Source organism: Oncorhynchus mykiss, chromosome 13 (genome assembly GCF_013265735.2).
Source record: "Oncorhynchus mykiss isolate Arlee chromosome 13, USDA_OmykA_1.1, whole genome shotgun sequence".
In the NCBI taxonomy this organism is placed as follows: Eukaryota; Metazoa; Chordata; class Actinopteri; order Salmoniformes; family Salmonidae; genus Oncorhynchus; species Oncorhynchus mykiss.
This window is the reverse complement of record NC_048577.1, coordinates 19,727,206-19,746,370: the sequence shown is the minus strand read 5'-3', so window position 1 is coordinate 19,746,370 and position 19,165 is coordinate 19,727,206. Positions and strand designations below refer to the sequence as shown.

At 43.6% G+C, this 19,165-nt stretch overlaps 1 protein-coding gene across 3 annotated transcripts in view; it reads right to left on the bottom strand.

The window, feature by feature from the left end:
- LOC110485845 (EVI5-like protein) overlaps window positions 1-19,165 on the bottom strand; it is a 43,998-nt gene extending 24,833 nt beyond the window's left edge. For all 3 annotated transcript variants that reach the window (XR_005035479.1, XM_021557035.2, XM_021557036.2), the window contains exons 1-3: window positions 18,769-19,165; window positions 4,166-4,533; window positions 553-742 (exon numbers count right to left, since the gene is read on the bottom strand). Coding sequence is in view for 2 of the 3 variants with exons in the window: in XM_021557035.2 (XP_021412710.1) it covers window positions 553-742; window positions 4,166-4,401 (426 nt within the window). In the remaining variant the exon portion in view is untranslated. The remainder of the gene's footprint in view (window positions 1-552; window positions 743-4,165; window positions 4,534-18,768) is intronic.

Genomic DNA, 19,165 nt, shown 5'->3' with positions numbered 1-19,165 from the left:
CTCTATCTTATCCCCCCTAACCCCGATGTACCCTCTCCGTTACCCATCCATCCATCTCTCCTCTGCCCACCACTCCCATGTCATATCTCCTCTTTTTCTATTTAACCCTTACTTTACCAGGTAAGTTGGCTGAGAACACATTCTCATTTACAGCAACGACCTGGGGAATAGTTACAGGGGAGAGGCGGGGGATGAATGAGCCAATTGTAAACCGGGGATGATTAGGTGACAGTGATGTTATGAAGGCCAGATTGGGAATTTAGCCAGGACACCGGGGTTAACACCACTACTCTTACGATAAGTACCATGGGATCTTTAGTGACCACAGAGAGTCAGGACACCTGTTTAACATTCCATCTGAAAGAAGGCACCCTACACAGGGCAATGTCCCCAATCACTGCCCTGGGGCATTGGGATATTTTTTTTTAGACCAGAGGGAAGGGTGCCTCCTACTGGCCCTCCAACACCCCTTTTCCCCCTCTCCTCCCCATCTTCTCCCCTCTATTCCCTTTGCTCTGTCAGTCTCTCAATCACTCATCCACCCCCCCTCACCTTGAGCAGCTTGTCCTTCTTGCGTCTCCATTCGTCCCACTCGTTGACGATGCGTCCCCACAGGATCCAGGTGTCCTCCTCCAGGTGGGACAGGTTGGACGAGGCAGAGGAGCTTGACACAAGGGACGAGCCGCTGTTCCGCCGCGAGCCGCTCATCGAGCGCATCGACTTGGAGTCCGCCTCCAGAAGTCTGAGGTGGGGGGGGGGGGTGTCAAGGGGTTAGGGGTCAAAGGTCAGACATGGGTCACATGAGTGAATCTAGACCCACTTATGCTTTCGTTGCTCTAGTCTTGTTTCCATTACTTGCTTTGATCTTTTTATTGTCAATCCATAATGTTAAGCTTTTCAGGCTTAATGTTATATGCTCTTTTGCATTAAATTAGACTGTTACTTGAAACGTTTTTAATTGTTACTCCATGTAGTAGAAAATCATGTGTGGGAGAATGTCATGTAAAACACTGGAGAGCACAAAGAACCAGCAGTAACTTTAGTACCACTAGGTCAAGTTACTGAGCCTTGAGCACCTCTTTGATAGTGACTGGGCACTGGGCCTATTGTTGAGATACTTATCAGTGCCAAAGCAGCTACTCTGATAGTAGAGACAATGAGGGTGTGTCCAAAATGGCAGCTTTTTCCCTATATAGTGCACTGCTTTTGACCCGAGCTCGCCTGGACCCTGATCAAAAGTAGTGCACTACATAGGGAATAGGATGCCATTTGGGACGCACACTGCGTGTGTGCCTGCACATTGGTTATAATACCGTGCCAGTAAAAGCAAAGGTCCAGCTCACAGAGGCAGAAGAGGAAGGTGCAACAGTGCATGTTCCAGCTCTGGCATCAAAGCGTCTCTCAGCTAGCCTAGCCGGCCCGCTAGACCTTGTCCAGAAGCTCCTCCAGCCCAATGACACATCTGCTCAGTGCATCTGCTTTGGAGCTACCCACAGCGGGGAGAGGCTAACCTCTGCTACCCCATACTGACCTGGAAACCTCATAGCCATGTGCTGTAACACAGTTGGATCGCTGGACTGTACCCGTCTGTTTATGAGTGGCTCATCATTTACCTGGCAAAATATCAGCAAATGCCATTCTCACAACAGCGCAGGGATCTTGAACGCAGCCATGCGAGACCAGTCACAACCTAACAGTAGGTTTCCATTGAACAAGGTTACAAAAGCAATGTTGCAAAAAGACATGTGTAACGGAAACGGCAGATATGAGAAACGTGCAACAGATTGACAACATTTTTATCCGTTCAATAAGGGTGGATTTTTCTTTTGTTGAACTTTCTTTATTGCAAGAAATGATGATGGAGACTGTGTTTATGTAATAGAGTATTGCCAAATAATTTTTAAGATAAGCCTACGAGCCAAGCCGCACACCGAATCCACATTTAATTCTAAATCCAACTATTGGTCAAATATATATATTTTTTTCCCTTTGCAGTGACATTCAATAATGCCTGAATTGCTTAGCCTTTCTTTTCTGGTTGGCTGGATGCAAGTTCAAGATCCAATTCTTTCAGATCTAAAGGAGTGCAAGTTACACCACGGCGATAAGGTGGCACATGAGAATTCTTAGAATATTAGTCAATTCTTGCATTCTATCCATGCTGGCTTTGGGAGCTACCTCAGACATGAAACAGATAGGTCAGAGGGCATACAGGCTGCCACCAGTTTATTAAATGTGCAATTTGCCTAAATGGATCATGGAAAAATGTCAACCACTTAATTTTTATTTGACATGTTTTTTGCTAAAAAGTTTTGTTATTTTTCATGGGATGTCATTACGTCCAGCTGTTTTTAAATTGACACGAGACAGTTAAATGAAAACGCAAAGTGGCAGGCAATTGTCACATCTATTGTCTTTCTAAATATCTACACAAAACCACTGGACAAGTTAATGGAAACATACAGGTAACTGCCAAAATAAATTACACTTGAGTGAACGAGGCATACAAAGTATATTGAAAGCAGGTGCTTCTACACAGGAGTGGTTCCTGAGTTAATTAAGCAATTAAAAACCCATCATGCTTAGCGTCTATGTATAAAATGCCCAGTTGCCCATTAGTTTGGCTACCATAGCGAGAAGAGATATCAGTGACTTTGAAAGAGGGGTGTGTGTGTGTGTGTGTGTGTGTGTGTGTGTGTGTGTGTGTATCTCAGTCACCAGATCTCAACCCAATTGAACACTTATGGGAGATTCTGGAGCAGTGCCTGAGACAGCCTTTTCCACCACCACCACCACCGAAACAAATTATGGAATTTCATGCAGAAGAATGGTGTCACATCCCTCCAACAGAGTTCCAGACACTTGTAGAATCTACAGTGCCTTGCGAAAGTATTCGGCCCCCTTGAACTTTGCGACCTTTTGCCACATTTCAGGCTTCAAACATAAAGATATAAAACTGTATTTTTTTGTGAAGAATCAACAACAAGTGGGACACAATCATGAAGTGGAACGACATTTATTGGATATTTCAAACTTTTTTAACAAATCAAAAAATGAAAAATTGGGCGTGCAAAATTATTCAGCCCCCTTAAGTTAATACTTTGTAGCGCCACCTTTTGCTGAGATGACAGCTGTAAGTCGCTTGGGGTATGTCTCTATCAGTTTTGCACATCGAGAGACTGACATTTTTTCCCATTCCTCCTTGCAAAACAGCTCAAGCTCAGTGAGATGGAGAGCATTTGTGAACAGCAGTTTTCAGTTCTTTCCACAGATTCTCGATTGGATTCAGGTCTGGACTTTGACTTGGCCATTCTAACACCTGGATATGTTTATTTTTGAACCATTCCATTGTATATTTTGCTTTATGTTTTGGATCATTGTCTTGTTGGAAGACAAATCTCCCTCCCAGTCTCAGGTCTTTTGCAGACTCCATCAGGTTCTTCCAGAATGGTCCTGTATTTGGCTCCATCCATCTTCCCATCAATTTTAACCATCTTCCCTGTCCCTGCTGAAGAAAAGCAGGCCCAAACCATGATGCTGCCACCACCATGTTTGACAGTGGGGATGGTGTGTTCAGCTGTGTTGCTTTTACGCCAAACATAACGTTTTGCATTGTTGCCAAAAAGTTCAATTTTGGTTTCATCTGACCAGAGCACCTTCTTCCACATGTTTGGTGTGTCTCCCAGGTGGCTTGTGGCAAACTTTAAACAACACTTTTTATGGATATCTTTAAGAAATGGCTTTCTTCTTGCCACTCTTCCATAAAGGCCAGATTTGTGCAATATACGACTGATTGTTGTCCTATGGACAGAGTCTCCCACCTCAGCTGTAGATCTCTCTAGTTTTTGATTTGTTAAAAAAGTTTGAAATATCCAATAAATGTCGTTCCACTTCATGATTGTGTCCCACTTGTTGTTGATTCTTCACAAAAAAATACAGTTTTATATCTTTATGTTTGAAGCCTGAAATGTGGCAAAAGGTCGCAAAGTTCAAGGGGGCCGAATACTTTCGCAAGGCACTGTATGTGAAGGTGCATTGAAGCTGTTCTGACTTGTGGTGCCCAGCGTCCTATTAAGACACTTTATGTTGGTGTTTCCTTTATTTTGGCAGTTACCTGTAGCTACTGTGCAACACATGTGAACCCCGGTTCCCATCTCTTTCTCACCTGTTCTGCTCCTCAAGCTTGGCCAGCAGCTCTAGCTCGTCAGGGCTCAGGCTCTCAGAGTCGGCGGGGGAGGCGGCGGGGGCCGAGAGCATGGCATCTTGGCAAGATGAGTCCGGGCTGAGGAGGGGGCTGCCCATGGAATGGTCCATGCCAGGGGGAGAGGAAGGGGGACACTCCAGCTGGTTGGGTCCCCCTGTGGAGCACTCTCTCTCAGGGCTGCCGCTGGGGGTGGACATGGTGGAGGTGGGCACGGTGCAATGCACTGTTGGACAGGGGAGGCTGTGGCTGGGTCTCCTTACCCGTCTCCCCCGCTGTAAGGTCACCTGGTAGGGTGGTGCCGGAGCCAATTGGATCAGGGTTCCTCAAATCTGTTGTGAATTTTGAGGACATTTGAATTACGAGGACATATGCATGAGGACATATGCATGAGGACATATGCATGAGGACATATGCATGAGGACATATGCATGAGGACATATGCATGAGGACATACACTGAACAAAAATATGAATGCAACATGTTGGTCCCATGTTTCATGAGCTGAAATAAAAGATCCCAGAAATGTTCCATATGCACAAAAAGCTTATTTCTCTCAAATTTTTGGCACAAATGTGGTTACATCCCTGTTCATGAGCATTTCTCCTTTGCCAAGATAATCCATCCACCTGACAGGTGTGGCATATCAAGAAGCTGATTAAACAGCATGACCATTACACAGGTGCACCTTGTGCTGGGGACAATAAAAGGCCACTCTAAAATGAGCATTTGTGTCACACGACACAAAGCGACAGATGTCTCAAATTGAGGGAGCGTGCAATTGGCATGCTGACTGCAGGAATGTCCACCAGAGCTCTTGCCAGAGAATCTAATGTTAATTTTTCTACCAAAATGAATGTACAGAGATACCGTGATGAGATCCTGAGGCCCATTGTTGTGCCATTCATCCACCGCCATCACCTCATGTTTCAGCATGATAATGCACGGCCCCATGTCGCAAGGATCTGTACACAATTCCTGGAAGCTGAAAATGTCCCAGTTCTTCCATGGTCTGCATACTCACCAGACATATCACCCATTAAGCATGTTTGGGGTGCTCTGGATCAACGTGTACGACATTGTGTTCCACAGGAAACAATCAACAGCCTGATCAACTCTATGAGATGTGTCACGCTACATGAGGCAAATGGTGGTCACACTGGTTTTCTGAATCATGCCCCTACCTTAATTTTTTTTAAAGGTATCTGACCAACAGATGTATCTGTATTCCCAGTCATGTAAAATCCATAAATTAGGGACTAATTCATTCATTTCAAATGGACTTATTTCCTTATATGAACTATAACTCAGTAAAATCTTTGAATGAATGCTGCGTTTACATTTTTGTTCAGTATACATACAAACAGTGCATTCGGAAAGTATTCAGAACCCTTGACTTTTTCCAAATGTTACTTTACAGCCAAATTCTAAACATTCTACACACAATACCCCACAATGACAAAGCGAAAATAGGTTTGTAGAAATTTTTGCTAATTGATTAAAAATAAAAAACAGTCAAAAGTTTGAACACACCTACTAATTCAAGGGTTTTTCTTTATTTTCACTATTTTTGTTTTTTTTGCGACTGCACTTGAAGAAACTTTCAAAGTTCTTGAAATTCATGATTTACTGACCTTCATGTCTTAAATGTAATGATGAACTGTCATTTCTCTTTGCTTATTTAAGCTGTTCTTGGCATAATATGGAGTTGGTCTTTTAACAAATTCTGTATGCCACCCCTACCTTGACACAACACAACTGATTGGCTCAAACGCATTAACTTCTTTGGGACTGGGGGGCAGTATTGAGTAGCTTGGATGAATGAGGTGCCCAGAGTAAACTGCCTGCTACTCAGGCCCAAAAGCTACAATATGCATATAATTAGTAGATTTGGATAGAAAACACTCTGAAGTTTCTAAAACGGTTTGAATTATGTCTGTGAGAATAACAGAACTCATATGGCAGGCAGAAACCTGAGAAAAAATCCAACCAGGAAGTGGGAAATCTGAGGTTTGTAGTTTTTCAAGTCATTGCCTATCCAATATACAGTGTCTATGGGATCATATTGCACTTCCTAAGGCTTCAACTAGATGTCAGCAGTCTTTAGAACCTTGTTTCAGACTTCTACTGTGAAGGGGGAGAGAATAAGAGCTGTTTGAGTCAGAGGTCTGGCAGAATGCCATGAGCACAGTAAGGCACGCGACCGTGAGAGCTAGCTGCGTTCCTTTTCATTTCTAAAGACAAAGGAATTGTCCGGTTGAAACATTATTGAAGATTTATGTTAAGATTTATGTTTCTACAAACTGTAATATAACTTTTTTGACTTTGTCTGAACTAAGTGATCGCGCATTGAGCATTTGGATTACTGGGCTAAACGCGTGAACAAATGAATGATGGATGATAAATGATGGACTTTATCGAACAAAACAAACATTTATTGTGGAACTGGGATTCCTGGGAGTGCATTCCGATGAAGATTAAAGGTAAGTGAATATTTATAACGCTATTTCTGAGTTTTGTGACACCTCTCCTTCTTTGGAAAATGGCTGTATGTTTTTCTGTGACTTGGTGCTGACCTAACATAATCACAAGGTGTGCTTTTGCTGTATAGCCTTTTTGAAATCAGACACCGTGGCTGGATTAACGAGAAGTTTATCTTTAAAATGGTGTATAATACTTGTATGTTTGAGGAATTTTAATTATGAGATTTATGTTGTTTTGAATTTGGCGCCCTGCAATTTCACTGGCTGTTGCTAGCGTCCCACATATCCCAGAGAAGTTTTAAAGAAAGAAATTCCACAAATTCACTTTTAACAAGGCACACCTTTTAATTGAAATGCATTCCAGGCGAATACCTCATGATGCTGGTTGAGAGAATGCCAAGAGTGTGCAAAGCTGTCATCAAGGCAAAGGGTGGCAACTTTGAAGAATCTCAAATATAAAATAGATTTTGATTTGTTTAACACTATTTTGGTTACTACATGATTCCATGTGTGTTATTTCATACTTTTGATGTCTTCACTATTATTCTACAATGTATAAAAGAGTAAAAATATAGAAAAACCTTTAAAATGAGCTGGTGTCCAAACTTCTGACTGGTACTGTAAGTATTCAGACCCTATGCAATGAGACTCAAATTGAGCTCAGGTGCATCCTGTTTCCATTGATCATCCTTGAGATGTTTCTACAACTTGATTGGAGTCCACCTGTGGTAAATTAAATTGATCGGACATGATTTGGAAAGGCACACACCTGTCTATATAAGGTCCCACAGTTGACCGTGCATGTCAGAGCAAAACCAAGCCAGTCAGGATAATATCTATGAGGGTGCCCATGTTTATGGATTTAGGGTTGTACCTGGTATGTTCCTTGTGAGATTGAGGGCATCTAGCTTAGATTGTAGGACTGCCGGGGTGTTAAGCATATCCCAGTTTAGGTCACCAAGCAGAACGAACTCTGAAGATATATGGGGGGCAATCAATTCACATATGGTGTCCAGGGCACAGCTGGGAGCGGAGGGGGGGGGGGGGTCTATAACTACAGTGCCTTGCGAAAGTATTCGGCCCCCTTGAACTTTGCGACCTTTTGCCACATTTCAGGCTTCAAACATAAAGATATAAAACTGTATTTTTTTTGTGAAGAATCAACAACAAGTGGGACACAATCATGAAGTGGAACGACATTTATTGGATATTTCAAACTTTTTTAACAAATCAAAAACTGAAAAATTGGGCGTGCAAAATTATTCAGCCCCCTTAAGTTAATACTTTGTAGCGCCACCTTTTGCTGCGATTACAGCTGTAAGTCGCTTGGGGTATGTCTCTATCAGTTTTGCACATCGAGAGACTGACATTTTTTCCCATTCCTCCTTGCAAAACAGCTTGAGCTCAGTGAGGTTGGATGGAGAGCATTTGTGAACAGCAGTTTTCAGTTCTTTCCACAGATTCTCGATTGGATTCAGGTCTGGACTTTGACTTGGCCATTCTAACACCTGGATATGTTTATTTTTGAACCATTCCATTGTAGATTTTGCTTTATGTTTTGGATCATTGTCTTGTTGGAAGACAAATCTCCGTCCCAGTCTCAGGTCTTTTGCAGACTCCATCAGGTTTTCTTCCAGAATGGTCCTGTATTTGGCTCCATCCATCTTCCCATCAATTTTAACCATCTTCCCTGTCCCTGCTGAAGAAAAGCAGGCCCAACCATGATGCTGCCACCACCATGTTTGACAGTGGGGATGGTGTGTTCAGCTGTGTTGCTTTTACGCCAAACATAACGTTTTGCATTGTTGCCAAAAAGTTCAATTTTGGTTTCATCTGACCAGAGCACCTTCTTCCACATGTTTGGTGTGTCTCCCAGGTGGCTTGTGGCAAACTTTAAACGACACTTTTTTATGGATATCTTTAAGAAATGGCTTTCTTCTTGCCACTCTTCCATAAAGGCCAGATTTGTGCAATATACGACTGATTGTTGTCCTATGGACAGAGTCTCCCACCTCAGCTGTAGATCTCTGCAGTTCATCCAGAGTGATCATGGGCCTCTTGGCTGCATCTCTGATCAGTCTTCTCCTTGCATGAGCTGAAAGTTTAGAGGGACGGCCAGGTCTTGGTAGATTTGCAGTGGTCTGATACTCCTTTCATTTCAATATTATCGCTTGAAATCTTTTTGTATCCAAATCCGGCTTTGAACTTCTTCACAACAGTATCTCAGACCTGCCTGGTGTGTTCCTTGTTCTTCATGATGCTCTCTGCGCTTTTAACGGACCTCTGAGACTATCACAGTGCAGGTGCATTTATACGGAGACTTGATTACACACAGGTGGATTGTATTTATCATCATTAGTCATTTAGGTCAACATTGGATCATTCAGAGATCCTCACTGATCTTCTGGAGAGAGTTTGCTGCACTGAAAGTAGAGGGGCTGAATAATTTTGCACGCCCAATTTTTCAGTTTTTGATTTGTTAAAAAAGTTTGAAATATCCAATAAATGTCGTTCCACTTCATGATTGTGTCCCACTTGTTGTTGATTCTTCACAAAAAAATACCGTTTTATATCTTTATGTTTGAAGCCTGAAATGTGGCAAAAGGTCGCAAAGTTCAAGGGGGCCGAATACTTTCGCAAGGCACTGTATAACAGGCGGCAACAGTGAGAGACTTATTTCTGGAGAGATTCATTTTTAAAATTAGAAGCCCGAACTGTTTGGGCATAGACCTTGAAAGTATGACAGAACTTTGCAGGCTAACTCCTCCGCCTTTGGCAGTTCTATCTTGATGGAAAATGTTGTAGTTGGGGATGGAAATCTCAGAATTTTTGGTGGCCTTCCTAAGCCAGGGTTCAGACACAGCAAGGACATCAGGGTTGGTGAAGTGTGCTAAAGCAGTGAGTAAAACAAACTTAGGGAAGAGGCTTCTGATGTTAACATGCATGAAACCAAGGCTTTTACGGGTTACAGAAGTCAACAAGTGAGAGCGCAGGGCCTGGGTTAACCTCCACATCCCCGAGGAACAGAGTAGGATGAGGGTATGGCTGAAGCCTATCAAAACTGGTCGTTTTGTGCGTTGGGGACAAAGAATAAAAGGAGCAGATTTATGGGAGTGGTAGGATAGATTCAGGGCATAATGTAGAGACAGCGGTATGGTAGGGTGTGTTGTGATGTGATGGTCATTACTGAGAGGTGGTTAAGGAGAGTGTTTTGAATTCTGATAACCTTACTGGTTATAACCTTTTTTGGCAAGACGGATCTTCCAAAAGGTGGGGGAGTGGCAAACTTTACCAAGGATCACCTTCAGTGCTCAGTTGTCTCCACCAAGTCTGTCCCCAAACAATTTGATTTGCTGGTTGTAAGTATTAAACTTTCAAATAGCTCTTTGATGACTGTTGCTGGGTGCTATCATCCTCCATCAGCACTGGCCTGTACCCTACCTGCCCTAAGTTCTCTCCTGGCCCCTTAAACTAAGTCTGAATTTGTCCTGATAGGTGACCTAAACTGGGACATGCTTAAACCACCTGACTAAATCCTAAAGCAATGGGACTCCCTAAATATTTCTCAGATTACTAATCCCACAAGGTATGAAGCCAAACACACAGAAAAGGCTACTCTTCTTGATGTTATCCTCACAAATAATCCTGGTAGATATCAGTCTGGTGTTTTCTGTAATGACCTTAGTGATCACTGTTTTATAGCCTGTGTTCGTAATGGATGCTCAGTGACATGACCTGTCCTGATTTGTCATAGACGCTTGCTAAAAAACTTTAATTAGCAAGCCTTCCTTCATGAACTGGCCTCTGTAAAATGGTATAGAATCAGCTTGATCCCCTCTGTCGAAGACGCTTGGACCTTCTTTTTTTATATATATTTTTGACTCAGCCATGCCTCCTTGCCCGTCCAACATTTCCTCATCCGATGCTTCTCCCTCTTTTTCCCCCTGCCCTGCAACAAAGTTTCTCCCTGCAGGCAGTCACTGAGTCCGAGGTGCTAAAGGAGCCCCTGAAACTTGACCGTCTGCGTTATGTAGTGCATAACAGCAGCCCTTAGCCGTAGTATATTGGCAGGAAGAGACTGTGCATTAAAGGTGATTGGATTAGCAAACTAGAAAGGATGTGTTGAGAAAGATAGCTCTGCAGATTTCTAGTATATCAACATGGCCTATAGTGAAGCCAAGAACAGACTGTGCACTGCACAATGTAGCTACTAATCACAAAACCAATAGGGGGGAACCATTGGTCAGTGATAAACCAGAGCCAGAGGTCCCGCTGCTATTGTTTAACCAAGAAGGTAGCAACACTGCTCTGGAGTTCCTCTCTGCACTCCTGTCTGTGGCAGCCAAGCTGCACCATAGAAATGGAATTACTAGAATGAGAATCCCATGAGGGTGCAGCCAAATTGCGATGGCCTGGGTTGTTTCCTGTTCAACTCATTCTAGTTCCATGGCGTTTCCACTCCTGTATGTGACATCCAGGCAGCACCATAGAAATATAATTACTAGAATGAAAAAGAAATCCCTGACAGCCTCATAGAAATATAATTATTTGAACAGGTAAAAGACCTCAGGCCATGGCAATTTGACTGCACCCTCATAGCATTTCCATTCTTTGCTTATATTTCTATGGACAGAAGCACAGCCCTGGCCTGCTTCATGTATGGGAACTCTATTACTGGGTAAGCCAAAACCCAGCCGAGCTGGTGGCCCCAATTCAGAGGGAGAGGAGAGATAGACCTAACCCCAAGCCGAGAGTAATTTCAGCATACATTTGACAAATGGAATCCCAGAAGGTGGGGCTTATGCACATCTGCAAGAGTGAGAGAGGAGGGGAATGGGCTAGCCCCCATTGGAATGCTGAACAGCTCTATGACTACAACACACACACACACACACACACTGAAATCCTAGGTGTTTTAATATCCGCCATAGTCACACCGATACATAAGTCTACTGAAGCGCGACAATGACAAGCAGAAAAAACTGCCCAGAGAAGAAAAAAATATTGTTTGAAGGGAGAAAACACTGCAGAGGGATGGAGGGACAAGGACACCATTCATGCGCTGGGAGAGGCCAATCAAAAGAGCCATTAACTAGCACGAGACCAATTGCATCAGAAGAGCAGCAGCTCGGGCAAAACGAGCATCCCCAAACCGTCACGATATTCCCTCAAAATGACACGCAGCTAGTTCCTCCAAAACAATGTAACAATAGAAACAGAAAAGTTGTCCATATGTAGGCTAATTTAATCAAAGCTAATCTTATGACACCATAAATACTGCACTTTTAACCTTTGATATTGCTCAAGACTGCTCACTGTGACGATGGAAATGCACAATAGTTACCTTTTAAGAAACCAATGCAAGAAATAATCTTAAAATCTATGAAAATATAACACTAGTCTCCCTCTGCAAACAAATCCCCTAAATTACTGGCATCCTAATTTGTCATCTCACCAGGAATCACTCCAGTCCAGCTACAGTAGGATGTACACCAGAGGAGGTATACAGCAATGTCATTGAAGCCAGGCTATAGTCCAAACTCTGTGAGTCATGCCAGACTACAGCAGTATGCGGGACTATTGCTGCTCTCGCTATCAGTACATTAACTCTCTCTAAGGGTAACCGTAGGACAAACAAAAAAATGGCACTGAATGTAGCTGAATGCGGAAGTCCTCCCATTTAGTGTGTCTGGAGGTGATATGTTGTGCTTCCCAAATGGCACCCTATATAGTGCACTACTTTTGATCAGAGCCAATTTGGGGCCCTGGTTAAAAGTACTACACCATATAGGGAATAGGGTGCAATTTAAGACACCACCATGGTGAACTTAGGACTGCAGAGTACTGGAGACAGAGATAGCCTTGGGGGACCAAGGGCCGTACCCAGCACATGAGGGAGCTTCAATGTGAGCCCTGTTGTGTGTGTGTGTGTGTACAGGAGCTTCTCCCTTGCCGTGAATGGGGCATCTTCAATGTGAGCACTGTGTTGTGCCTATGCATGAGTTTGTATGTAAACCGCTATCCGCGTGCACAATTATCGCATTCTGTGTGCGCCTCAGTGCTTCCTATCCTCACGCCAACTGTCCACAGCAACAGACAGACCTATTGTACCCCCAACTATCAGCCCTCCCTATCCCCCATTTCTCCCCCTGAACCCCTAATCCACCCCTCCATTCCCCTCTCTCCCTCCTTGTATGTCCTGTGCCTCCCCCTCAGGCCATGCTTGACATCACGGGCAGCCCCCCATGCTAATCCCCCAGTCCTCCCTCCTGTTCGCCCTAACCTCGCTGTTGCTACATCTCATTTACATCTTTATGCCCGTCTTTCCGCTGACACGTGGCTTGTTCCTCAACGCCACAACATCCAAGTGCATGCGACTGTGGAGGCATCCAAAATGGCACCCTATGCTCTATATAGTGCGCTACTTGGGAATGGGCCCTGGTCAAAAGTAGTCCACTTTGTAGTGCCCAGTTCATCTCCCGCTCTGGTGTCTAGGGTTAGTATTATGAACCCTGTGCTCTTCTGACGTCACTGTTGTTGATGTATTCCCCCTGTTTCTGTAATGGCTGCGTATTAACCCTGGTCTGTAATAGGCTTGACCTCCCCTAGTCATCCAACATCTTCATGGCAATGACAGCCTGACCATCCTTGACAAAGTGAATTATAAACTCAGCAAAAAAAAAAAAAAAATCCTCTCACTGTCAACTGCGTTTATTTTCAGAAAACTTAACATGTGTAAATATTTGTATGAATATAAGATTCAACAACAGACATCAACTGAACAAGTTCCACAGACATGTGACTGACAGAAATGGAATAATGTGTCCCTGAACAAAGGGGGGGTCAAAATCAAAAGTAACAGTCAGTATCTGGTGTGGCCACCAGCTGCATTAAGTACTGCAGTGCATCTCCTCCTCATGGACTGTACCAGATTTGCCAATTCTTGCTGTGAGATGTTACCCCACTCTTCCACCAAGGCACCTGCAAGTTCCTGGAAATTTCTGGGGGGGGTAATGGCTCTAGCCCTCACCCTCCGATCCAACAGGTCCCAGACGTGCTCAATGGAATTGTGAAACGTGAATCCAACCATCACCCCTGGTGAGACAAATCCGTGACTCATCAGTGAAGAGCACTTTTTGCCAGTCCTGTCTGGTCTAGCAACAGTGGGTTTGTGCCCATAGGCGACGTTGTGCCCGGTGATGTCTGGGGAGGACCTGCCTTACAACAGGCCTGTCCTGTCCCGCAGGTGTGATGTTTGGATGTACCGATCCTCTGCAGTCCTCACGCCTCCTTGCAGCATGCATAAGGCATGTTCACGCAGATGAGCAGGGACCCTGGGCATCTTTCTTTTGGTGTTTTTCCAGAGTCAGTAGAAAGTGTCCTCTTTAGTGTCCTAAGTTTTCATAACTGTGACCTTAATTGCCTACTGTCTGTAAGCTGTTAGTGTCTTAACGACCGTTCCAGTTCATTAATTGTTTATGGTTCATTGAACAATCATGGGAAACAGTGTTTAAACCCTTTACAGTGAAGATCTGTGAAGTTATTTGGATTTTTACAAATTATCTTTGAAAGACAGGGTCCTGAAAACGGGACTTTCTTTTTTTGCTGAGTTTATATACATTCATTATATCGGTCCATGGCCCTATACAGCAGATGTTATCTAGAATCGAGATGAATCTAATGAATAAGTTACTTTGATGGTAAGCTTGAATGAAGAACAGACACATTTGGGCTAATTAGCTAATATCATGTCATCCGGTGAAGCTCCCTCAGACTACCCAAGTTCCCTAAACGCAACCACATTTAGAAGAAGAATTGCTTCCTGAATTCCTAGTGTAGCAATCAGCGCCCTCCTGATAATCACGTTTCCATGAATACCAAGGGGAACATGGCTTTAAAATATACACTTACACCATCCTCCCTCCAAAGGAATTGCAAAGCAATGCGATGTGACTAATAATTGATTCTGCAATGGTAGTGAGTGTATTGTCGGAGGGGGGCTTGGCCGATCTGACCCTGATCAGGTCTGTGATTCAATAAGATACAGATTAAAAGGATCACCAGCACTGCTGCGTTAACCTCAAATGGATTACAAACAGATTTAACACTGTACACCAACATAACCCCGGATGCCCTTGCATTTGCCTAGGCATTAACAGAAAATACACACATAAACGATACACGGTATGTCCATGGGATCAGTTTAAGCCTCACTTTCCCAAAGTAGATGAACCAACCAGATCCTCTTTTCTGGGGAACTGATCGAAACTGATATGGGACCAGTATAGTTAGTGTGGCATCAAAATGAAACCATCTGACCTATTACTATTACACCTGTGCCACTTTGGTACAATAGCCCCAGTACATTGTGTCACTAGTTGATTGTGTGTTCATTCAGCTCTATATTAACACCATATGAAACCTCCCTCTGGGGTTACAGAACAGGTCTGGATAGTTTGCCACACACACTGGAATGGGCCAATAGAGTGGTGACGTTAATTATACTCCCAGAGAGAGTGAACTGTGGTGAATCATTCCTGTACATTACCAGACACCAGTGATCCTAGAAAACAAGTGCAACCAAGACAACCGCTCTGGTGAAATGGTTTTCCGGGCTTGTTTATCATAATAAAGGGCAAGGCCCTGTTCACCTGACTAGGTGGAGAAATAGATGTGGGGGGTGTGGTATTGGGCGTGGCCAAGAACGCCTTCTCCGACCAACATTTTTAGAGGCCCTCCCATGGCAGCAGAAACAAAATGTTGCTGTTTCAAAACAATTTTGTCTGCTATTCGCAGTTCTAGACATTTTGCCATGGAGAAAAGAAAGCATTTTACAGTTTAATTAAGCTAGTTTCCTGCAATTCTACACATTTTGCCATGGCTTGTGTTGTGTTCTTATGCTACATTTCATGACCAAAAGCTTGTCAAACATCTCATTACAAATCATGGGTATTATTATAGAGTTGGTCCCCTCCTTTGGTGCTATAACAGCCTCCACTCTTCTGGGAAGGCTTTCCACTAGATGTTGGAACATTGCTGCGGGGACTTGCTTCCATTCAGCCACAAAAGCATTAGTGAAGTCGGGCAATGATGCTGGGCGATTAAGCCTGGCTCGCAGTCGGTGTTCCAATTAATTCCAAAGCTGTTCGATGGCGTTAAGGTCAGGGCTCTGTGCAGGCCAGTCAAGTTATTCCACACCAACCTCGGCAAACCATTTCTGTTTGGAACTCCCTTTGTGCATGGAGGCATTGTCATGCTAAAACAGGAAAGGGCATCGTATAGAATGTCATTGTATGCTGTAGCGTTAAGGTTTCCCTTCACTGGAACTAAATGGCCTATCCCGAACCATGAAAAACAGCCCCAGGCAATTCGTCATTCCTCCTCCAAACATTAGTTGGCACTATGCATTGTGGCAGATAGTGTACTCCTGGCATTCGCCAAACCCAGATTTGTCCATCGACTTCCAGCTGGTGAAGTGTGATTCATCACTCCAGAGAATACGTTTCCACTGCTCCAGAGTCCAATGGCGGCAAGCTTTACGCCACTCAAACCAATGCTTGGTATTGAGCATGGTGATCTTAGGCTTGTGTGCGGCTGCTCGGCCATGGAAACCCCTTTCATGAAGCTCCCGACAAACAGTTATTATGCTGACGTTGCTTCCAGAGGCAGTTGGTAACTTGGTAGTGAGTGTTGCAACTGAGGACAGATTTTTTTTGACGCGCTACAACACTCGGTGGTCCCGTTCTGTGAGCTTGTGTGGCCTACCACTTCACGGCTGAGCCGTTGTTGCTCCTAGACGTTTCCAATTCACAATAACAGCACTTACAGTTGACCGGAGCAGCTCTAGCATTGCAGATATTTGACAAACTGACTTGTTGGAAAGGTGGCATCCTGTGATGATGCATCCTATGATGATGCCACGTTGAGCTCATCAGTAAAGGCCACTCTACTGCCAATGTTTGTCTACAGAGATTGCATGACTGTGTGCTCAATTTTTAGACATCTGTCAGCAAAGGATGTGGCTGAACTGTCCGAATCCACTACTTTGAAGTGGTGCCCACATACACTATATATAAAAAAAGTATCTGAGTGACTCAAACATTATAACAAAATCAATTGGGGGCCCCATGCCAAGACATTTGGGGAATTTTAGGGGAAACATTGCAATGTTGTTTTTGTAATATTATCACCCCTCTAGTATGTGATGTCTCTGAAACAATACAGTTATACTGATCTGTAGGATCCTGTATCTGGGCAAATATTGGATTGCTTTGTGAGTAACTTTAACTAGTTGCCATTCCATTTCCGCTATATTCCGTGCTGTAATGTAATGTGCTTCCAAATTAATATGAACAACAGACTAGAAGGGAGCTTGTAGTAGCTGCAGTAGGGCAGGATACTGGAGTTTTAGACTTGATATGTCAGGTCATGGAGTTGCTCCCAGTATTTCAGCGTCAGCAGCACAGCAGGATAATGGAGTGGAACCTTTAGCACAGGGCAGGCCTCTGCTGATCGCTACAACCAACCAACCACAGTGAGAGAGCTGGTATGACGAACAAATAGACAGAACCTCCGAGATGCAGAGACAGACAGACAGGCAGACAGACACAGACATCAGGACAGGTTTATGATATCCCTCCCTCCTACTACGGTCCATATTGTGGCATTCAGCAGTTTTGTACGGCAGAAGCACGCCACAGCCAAGCTGGTGTAAAACACAAAGACATATTAGTTTACCATTCATTCACAGTTCACCTTAGCATGGATTGCCATAACAACAGCAAGTATCAGGGATGATGAGAAAGAAGTGAGGTTTACACAGCTGTGTGTAAATGCCAACTGTCACTTTTACTGAGCTGTAATGTTCAAATGTCCCATCCGTGTGTGTGTGGTAATCTGGTATAGTGTTTAATTTTAAAACAAGGTCATGAGGATGTGTGAAGATCAGATAATTGTTTTCTTGAGAGCAAGTGTTTCACTCTCTGTATGGTGAGTGCATTTCCTAGATAAGGTTAAAAGAAATGACTCTATTTCTCACTCAACACACCCTGTGCTGGTGAAATCTACCCAGCGCTTTCACTTGGTGGTGCATGTCTCTAGTCTGTTCTATTCTAGTGTTTATAATACTAACCATAATTAGTCTGAAATGCAAGGTAATTTATTCCTTGAAAAGTAGTCCCCAAAAAGACTGAAAGCAGATGCTTGGGGCAGAATACTTCACTTTTTTTTATAGTCAGCCATAATACCTCTTCCATAATAAAATGTTTGAGATCTTTCGCTCTCATCTTTTGGAGTAAAGCCAACCCAAGGGACACCGATTTCTGACTACAATATTCTAACGGCTGTAGCATGCCTTCACTAGCAAAAATAATACATCTGAAGGACAAATAACCTGCGTTGTATAGGCTACAAAGAACTGCATGAGGATGTAATTACGTAGGCTTTTGCCTGTTTCGGTTTGTGTGATGGCACTTAGCGCGGATTTCAGGCCAATATGCTAATGCCTATGGCTGCTACCTGTACAACAGGCTCTCGCGCTGCAGATGATGCTTCAGCTCCAGTATCTGTCACCAATTCAAATGTCAGTTCAATCCTATCTCTTGCAGTACAATGTGACAGAAGAAGGCTATTCAAAACATTGCAACGATTGTATAACGATATATGCAATGGAGGCCGCGCAAGCGAAGAGGCTACAATGTGTCCTCTTATTTCTGTGGGTAAAACTGTAGGCTACAGAAAAATAACGGGTTTTGTAACCTATTTCGGCTATTTTCTTTTTTGTTGCCTTCCCTTTCCATTTGAGGGGCTTATTCGCTTTCCGGAAATATGCAAATGAAGACCACTGTATTAATTCGACAAGAGAGAAATGAAGCAGTATCAGCACCGCTGTCGCCGAGTAACCTCTGATGAAGATTAAGGCTTCCTCAATGTAAAAATACACTAAGCTTTGTTTTGGAGCAGAAACGTGAACTTCGCTCGGTCCATCTACACGTATGACAAATATTTATGTGACACCTGAAATTATAACAAGAACAACAGTAAATAATGTCTAAATACATTTATAAATAAAACAGCAATGCCCACCTGAATGTTCCCATAATCGAAGCGGCTCTTGCTCGTAGCTGCTATGTCATGCCGGCAACCACGAAACTAGCACAGAATAAAACCTTCACGATGTCGACTTCGCCGCCTTATGAAAAATACAGTAAGAAATGCGACGCCAAAGCCATCGCTCGTGCTGCTGTTTATTAGAAAATGCGAAGTCGCGCAGCTGTCCGTCTGTCGGCGCTTCCTCAAGAAGACCTATAACTAGCTATAGGCGACAAATACTAGACAGGGAGCCGTCCACCCTTTCTCCCCTGTCCTCCCCAACTATGTTGTAATACAAATAAAGCAGACATTAAAATACCTTTAAACAGCAGCGTCAATCATTAACAAAAATCATAAACAGAATGGCGTGCTTCAGCGTTTCTACACCATT